The following is a 7,630-nucleotide window of genomic DNA, read 5'->3' as shown; positions in this document are numbered from 1 at the left end:
GAGAGCAGGAGCTGTTTTTGTTTTCCTTTATGCTTGTATGAATCAGTGTATTCAAAAGACATGCATCACTGTACGGTTTATGCTGTATATTGAATGACTGTTCTACTAACTGCAGTGAGATGGCTGCTGTTATTACCTGAGACTGTTCTCAGCAAAAAAAAATCTGCAGAACAAATTGTTAAGAGGCTACAGGAATAGATATATTTAATTATCATCATATTGATCTGTTGTTATTGATGATATCCTCATTACATTTCAATACTAGTTTCCATTTAGATTAGTGTTAGTTCTTGTGCTTTCAGCTTCATCTCTGACTACAATGTAAAAAATAAGAGGACACTGTCTCCATCTAAGAAAAGCACAATGTACTAAAGTGGCTCAAATGGCCTGATGATACCAAGAGAGGCTGGGGTCGTTGTTCTGAAGGGCATAGGGGGAGATCCTAAAGGATTCTGCATGAGATAGATTAGGACAAGCAGAAGGGCAAAAAAATGCTGTGATAATTATTTACTTACGCACTTCAGGATGGAAAGACACTTTATGGTAGGAAGTTTTCTCCTTCTGGAACACAGGGACTCTGCAGAATGAAAGCCCCAAGGATCCTAACTGTATAGTGTGGCAACATGAGGGACCAGGCACCTCCAGTTCACACAGTAGTGGCTGCAGCAACGAATAGTTTTGCTTAGTTAGCTCTGGGACAGGGTCTTTCTGCTACAGAGACTTTTGACTCCGATGGCATTATGACTGCAAACAGCTTCTTAGCTCTAAGGCTGGACTTTGCTAGGTGCAGAGGCAGCACAGCCTTGTGCACAGTGCAGTGTTGTGGAGCACACAAGCTCTGCTCCCACTAAACAGCTGGTGATGCTACATCACTCCTTGTTGCCTCCCTTGCCTCAGTTGCCCTGTATGTAAGCAGGACTAAGGATGCTGGCTTCCTTTGTAGCACTTTGCAGACCCTAGAGCAGTCTGAAAATGCTTATTGGAAAATTTATTTTTACCCTTGTGACAAAGAACAGAGATAGCAAACAGAGATCGCCTAGCACTGAAACCTGCAGATTCACCCTCTAGAAGGGAAGACACTCTCCTGCTATCTTGCCAGGGGAGGTTGCCATAGTCAGCAGTTTTGAAGCCTTTTGTGTTCACAAGCCCCTGTATTTCCCCTTTTCCCCTGTCCCCAAGGGAGTGCACACTGAAAGAGGGCTTGCTTTTCTGATGTGCCCCTCATTAACCTTTTAAACAAGGTCCATAGGTTTCCCTGACACTGTCACTGGGGATCCACCACCACAGGCTGGACTGAGCACCACAGAACAATGGTTCCCATCTTTGTCCAGACCCTGACACCAGGTTACAATAGGAAAAAATTGCTGCAGGACCTTGAGTTGCTTAGGCATAAAGAAAGGAAGGATGTTCACAATACCCACCTGAGGCATCAATGAGCTTCTCACCTCCTAGATGGAAATGCCAGACCTTGACTCCCCTCAGCAGCTTCTCTTTTTCCTCCTCTAATGGGCATTGGATCACTTATAAGGGAAATTCTCTCTTATTAAGGGAATTTCTCTCCCCAGTGTTTGAAGAGACATTTTGTGTCTTCACACAGGTGATAACAACAGCACCTCTGACCCCAGCCCTTAAGATATTTTAGTGTTCTCATGGAACAAGAAAAACATTTAAAACTTCCTCTGTCTGAAAGTTACAGGGGAATATGGCAATTAAATGTACACATGTGTACGTGCATTTGTGTGCTTGTACGTGAGTGTGTGCGTGTGTGCAGACAGCAAACCTTTCACATAGCTGGGTGAGGCAATAAAAAAATTGGCTGGATGCCATCCCTGAAATGGTGTTCCAGGCTGAGCATGTCTCATGGGTTTTTTTAAACATAAATCGCAACCCAGACTTTTCTGTTTCTGGACAGAGGCCATGGAGAGAAACGGCGCTGCCTTCCCCCAAACACTAGACCCCACGCACCACTTCCACACAGCGCTGGTGGATCAGAGACGCAGGCTGCGTGGCCAGATTGCTCACCTTCACAAGGTGGCTCATAAACTTAACAAGCTCCGCAAAAGGTCCCTGATTGCCAATGTCAGCGGGAGCACCCTGACTGCCGCCGGAGCAGTCACAGCCATCGTGGGGCTGTCCCTGAGCCCGGCGACACTGGGAGCCTCTCTCCTGGTGTCGGCTGTGGGTCTAGGTCTGGCCACTGCCGGGGGGGCCATCAGCATCACCTCCGACCTCTCCTTAGTGCTCTGCAATTCCCGGGAGGTAAGGAAGGTGCAGGAAATCGCAATGACTTGTCGGAAACAGATGAGGGAAATCCTTGGCTGCCTGGAGTTCCTCCGCCGGGGGCAGGGCCCGGGGGACCCCACACTGCGCCAGTCAGAGAAGAGGGCCTCCATCTCACTGTACAACTCCGTCTGCTTCATGGTCTTCTGTGGCTCGCACAGCTTCCTTGTTCCGGAATGCACAAAGGAGGTCACAAAAGTAAGCCAGGCCGTGCTGAAAGCCAAAATCCAGAAGCTGGCTGCCAACCTTGAGACCTGCACCAGGGCGATGGATGAAGTGTGTGAACTTCTTGAGTCCAGGACAGAGCTCTCCACAAGCACGAGGAGACTCAGCTTGGGTGCTAAAACCACTGCTGAGACCCCAAGACCATCCAGCTGAAACAGAGTTTGCCTCATAATAAAAACCAGGCTTGGAGACATTACCTGATCGTCACCATTAGCACTGCTATGTGTTGCTATTGTAATATTGGTGGTGCCCACCCACACAGGTGCACACATCTCTTGTGTTCCTTATTTATATCCGAACACAAACCCTTTCATGATAGGAAGCTAAAGCTTAAACACACACACCTCCTGCCACTTCACAACTGCCCCTTGATTCAGGCTGGGGGTTATGATGGACACATGGACTATTGGGTACACAGCAGCAGATCCCAGAGCTTGCAGGCAGGGGTAGGTGGCCATTCCTCAGACCCATATTTCCCCAGCCATCTCCCCATTTCTGCCTTTGCAAGGCAGCAGAGAGAAGCAAGTCAGGAGGCTGATGAAATCCCTGCAGCCCTGGTGCTGACTGACTTTAGATTGTAAATAACTCACAAATCTATGAAACAGATGAGCACTTTTGGGGTACCCTCAAAAAGCCAGCAGCTGCCAATTCCCAGTTGAGTACAGTCCCATTGCCAAGGTACATCTGGAAAGGCTGTTGAAGGAAGCAGCTCCAGATGTGGCAGGCTAATATGGATGGCTCATCATCTCAGGGTGGAACAGAAGGGCTAGAAATTGTTAACCCTTCTGAGAAAACCTCTCCAGGCTGAGAACTGTGATGTTTGTGTTCTATTTATTTAGGTAGGATTATTTTAAGGTTTTGATATTGTATTTAAAGATGTATATATTTTTTTCTTTTAAAAAGGATGACTCTGCTCAGAAGGAAAGCAGCTGTTCTTAGAGGTAAAGCAAGTCTGTGGCATGTGAGAGCAAGTTACCTGTTCTTTGGCTGTGAGGGAAGGCAAATCCCTGTAGGAAAAAGAAAGCATGGTCTGAACACTGGTAGTTATAAAAGAGGTGAAACACTGTTGACCAGTGACAGATATTAGGAAACAAAACAGAAAGAAGGACAGGTCAGTGACCCTGGGACAAGAGTCTGCCTCAGGGGCCTGGTGGAAGAGAGCAGTTGTACCTCTTGCAGCAGGGAGGAAAGTGTAAACTGGTGTTACTGGTCTGAGCTGGAGCCCAGCTGTGATGGGAGTACATCTGAGAGGTGGAGGTGCCACCCTCCATGCAGTTGAGCAGCCTGTGAGACCCACAGTGGTTTGTCTGTGAGGGTGGAGGCAGCACTCACAGAAGGCTACACATAGTCCTAGCAATGCTTCCCAGGGAAGGCTTCATGTTAGCAAAATACATACTGGTACTAGTACTCAAGAGGGGTGCAGATGAGTGGGATGATGATTCAGTGGCAGAGCACTTAAGAAGCAGGAGGAAGGACTGAGACCCTGTTTCAAGTGACTGTTCTGCTAAATATGTCCTTTGTGATTTTCGACCCCTCAGTGCCTCAGTTCTCTGTCTACAAATGGGAATAATAGCACTTCCCTACCTCACAAGGATGTTTCTGAGACAAATATTGCAAAGTGCTCAAGTACGGTGATGATGGGGATCACTACAGTACCTCAAAGAGGTACAAAGAAGACACCCCGGAAACTAGCTTGAGACAGCTAGAGGAGTTAATGCAGGGGTAATTCCACCTCCACAAGTATGCCCCAGTGGTAAGGTAAACTTCCCCGCAGACGCATGAATCACAATGATCAGAAAACCCACTCTGTAAATCTGCAATGCTGAGCAAACTCTTAAGGTCAACGGTCCATCGCACAAAGCTTGAATCCTTGTCCTTTTTGTCTTTTCTTCTCATTACATCAATATTTGTTTTTACACATAAGAAGAACAAAAGCTTTGGTCTCTCAGGGTGTGACTCAGATGTCTGTATTTCCCATGCCTGTTTGCCAAAAATGAACAAGTACGCTGCTGGTTCAATTAAATGAATATGAAGCACTTTCATGTCAGTGTCTCTCTGCCCACCTGCATATGATCACACTCCTGCCCCTGGCTCACGGTGCTTGATGTCATGCTCCAGGCACTGGAGCCAGGGAATCGATAGGAGCAGCTGGACTTATTCAAAAGGGGAGAATGAAAAGTGAGGTCATCAGCTTCATACCACACAGCTGGCATTTGTGTACAAGTGTATACGCTTATGTCTGTGTGAGTGCAAATTAGCCCATGTACATTGTGGATGCTGGCCTCTGACATGCAAACACTGAGGTGCATATGTGTGAGTATGTAAGTGTGTTTTTGAAGTGCAAACACACACTATGTAAAGGCAAGCACAATGCTAATTTTTTCTTACTAATCCAGAATATCACCAGATAACTCTACCAGATCATTTATGACTTCACCATACTTCTGAGGTGGCTGGTTTTATCATCACAGAAAAAAGTACACAACTTATGTTGTTCTCCTACCTCCTCCTCAGTTTTCTAGTAATGCATATCCAGACACAGGGAACAACAGATGAAAAAAAAAACAGCTCTGAATGGACTAATCTGACCAGCATAAGGATCTGAATTTGATAGCTTAGACCTTCATGAAGGCTGGTTTTCTCGGCTCAGCATAGTCCTGCATTGGAATTACAGCCACTGTTTCAGCAGCTGAGACAAATCAGAAACTTTTGCTTCCATTGTCAGCCACACAGGAAAAAAAAAAAAAATCCTGCTTCTCTTCTGGTTTTCCTTAGATTAACCCTTCACTCGAGGTCAGGTTTTGGGTTGTTGCATAGTGTTGCTCTGCGACTGTGATTGAGCCCAAAGTACCACATTCTGGCCAGCTCTCAGCCACTCCCCTCTCCAGGTTTGTTTGCTAGGAACGCAACAGGAGGCTCAGGCAGAGATTGGGGCTCGCAGGCTGGAAGATCAGTGATCCTACACAAGACAGAGGGTTTGTGCAACTTAGTTTGCTCCCAAACCCATGCAGTGCTCTTGGACACCTTCTAAGCCAGGTGATCGTGTGAATCTAAATCTGTGCCCTCACACCTCAGCTACACTGATCTAGCAGCTCATAGGCAGGGCAGGAGGTGGTTGGATCCTCACCCAACTCTGGGCATGCCATCCCGTCTCCTCTCATGCAGCCAACACTGAATCTCATGTGATACCCTGGGGAGCCAGCTTTGGGAGTTGTGTTGGCAGAAATCTACCATATTTCGGGGTAAGATTCATTTCCTATTCTTTTTTGCTCCCTGAAACAGCTTACTGCTGGGTCAGATGAGCACCAGAGCTAGTACCAAGAAAGCACCAGAAGTAAGCAATTTGGGCTGGGACAGAGGTGCACCTACTCCAGTATTGGCTTAGTTCCAATATTGTGACTCCCTTAGAGTTACAAACAACATTTGGAGGATGCTTTGGTAAACATCTTTTTTAGCTAGTAGTTATGTTATTTACCCTTCAAATTAGATGTGTTTGTGGAACCTTTCCTTTGGTAGCTGGGCAACACATAGAGAAGGGTGCATGTGTGATTTGGTGTTTAGCCCGGGCTGGTAGTTACGAAACCTGGACTCCTGATGAGCATTTTAACACGAAGTCCTCTAGTATGTTTTGAAAGCATAATAAAAGGTGTCTATGGCAAAGGAGTCTGAATACAGTCAGGGAGTCAGGATATCCCAATAGCCTCTCTTTGGGCATCCCAACAGGTAGACAGGACCATTTATCATTAACTGACCTACAATATACACTGTCCATCTTGCCTATTATGTATGCCTTATGAAGCAGTTGGCATCATACCTGCACTAAAATTTATCTGCTGCAGATGCTCCCATCCTGTTCTCCTTAAGGAAGACTGAGCTTGTAACATGCAGTAAGTTTAGGAATGTATTTGGTCAAAAGCAAAGTCTAAAAGCCTTGGAGTGAAAATTCTAAATCCAGTATAATCTGCAGTGTCCTGTGCTGAAAAGCACAAAAACGGAATCACCATTTAGAAGCGAGTGCTTCCCAACAGCAATTTAGGACAGGAGGGAACTTTTACTGAAACAAATTTACTGACAAAAGGGAATTACCAAACTGGAATTTCACCAGAACAGAATTGTTCCACCCTGCTCCCTACCGTATTATATGGTCAATGTGTTGAACAACGAATCACAAGCAGTGACTTCCCATCACATTTCCTGAGGCATCCCAGTGATCCTAACAAGGGTTCAGGTCTAAGCACTGGCCAGGCTTAACCTTCAGCACTAATCATATATTGCAAGCTCACGGCTCAGACTGCTGTAATTTTGAAACATATGGTCGTAACTAGCATCTACATTGAGTGTTTCTTGTTGGTTTTTTGTTTGTTGGGGTTTTTTTATTTATTTTAAAATCATGGCTGCTGAGGCAGTGGGATGCAGCAGTTTCATTTCCACTGCTGCCCAATGAATTGTTTCAGGTTTCCTCTCCTTTCCCTGTCACGCAGAGAGTTTGTTTGGATTTCCTCTCACTTTCCTCATTGTTCTGGGAGCAGAGGAAATGGCATGCTTGGAATCCAGTGACAGATGCTCAGGTACGTCAGCATTTCCACTGCGAGCACACCCAGCCAGGCTTCCCAACCAGCAGCAGAGAGGGAGGTCTGCTCAGAAATGCAGTCACGAGTTCCATTTTGCAGTTGGCTCTGCTGACTTTTCGAAGCCCAAGCTCTTTGATACGTTAGCATCCTTTTCACTAAAACAGAGGATGTTCACCTAGCTGCCAGGCTGCCCTGCTGCAATCAGCATTGGGACTGCAGACCAGAGAGGCCACACCAAACCCAGATGGAAACCCATGAGCTCAGGAACCACCATAGTATTTGGATGCTGCTCTCCCTGGAAGGACACTAAATCCATTGCCATTTTCACCTTTCACTGTGCACTTGCAGACTCCCCATCTGGGTCACAACAGCAGCAACCAGGACAGCTGGTGAGTGTCAGCATCCACTCCCACCTCCCATTCTCTCATTCCATTCTGTGAGTTGCCACCGTTCATCTCATTTTATGTGTTTCCAGCACTGCAGTGTTGCACATTGGCTGTTACCAGAAATGGTAAAACACGGTGGAACAATGACAGTTACTGATTTTTCTTTTT

The 7,630-nt window shown here is 46.3% G+C and overlaps 1 protein-coding gene across 1 annotated transcript; it reads left to right on the top strand.

Moving 5' to 3' along the window:
* The first annotated feature begins 1,917 nt into the window (after window positions 1–1,917).
* On the top strand, window positions 1,918–2,658 carry APOLD1 (apolipoprotein L domain containing 1). The gene has a single exon (XM_010083498.1). The coding sequence runs from the start codon at window positions 1,918–1,920 to the stop codon at window positions 2,656–2,658; it is 741 nt and encodes a 246-aa protein (XP_010081800.1).
* The last annotated feature ends 4,972 nt before the right edge of the window (window positions 2,659–7,630 follow it).

The sequence above is a fragment of the Pterocles gutturalis genome, unplaced genomic scaffold, assembly GCF_000699245.1.
Source record: "Pterocles gutturalis isolate BGI_N339 unplaced genomic scaffold, ASM69924v1 scaffold48080, whole genome shotgun sequence".
NCBI classification, from domain to species: Eukaryota; Metazoa; Chordata; class Aves; order Pterocliformes; family Pteroclidae; genus Pterocles; species Pterocles gutturalis.
This window is presented reverse-complemented; position numbering and strand designations above follow the sequence as displayed.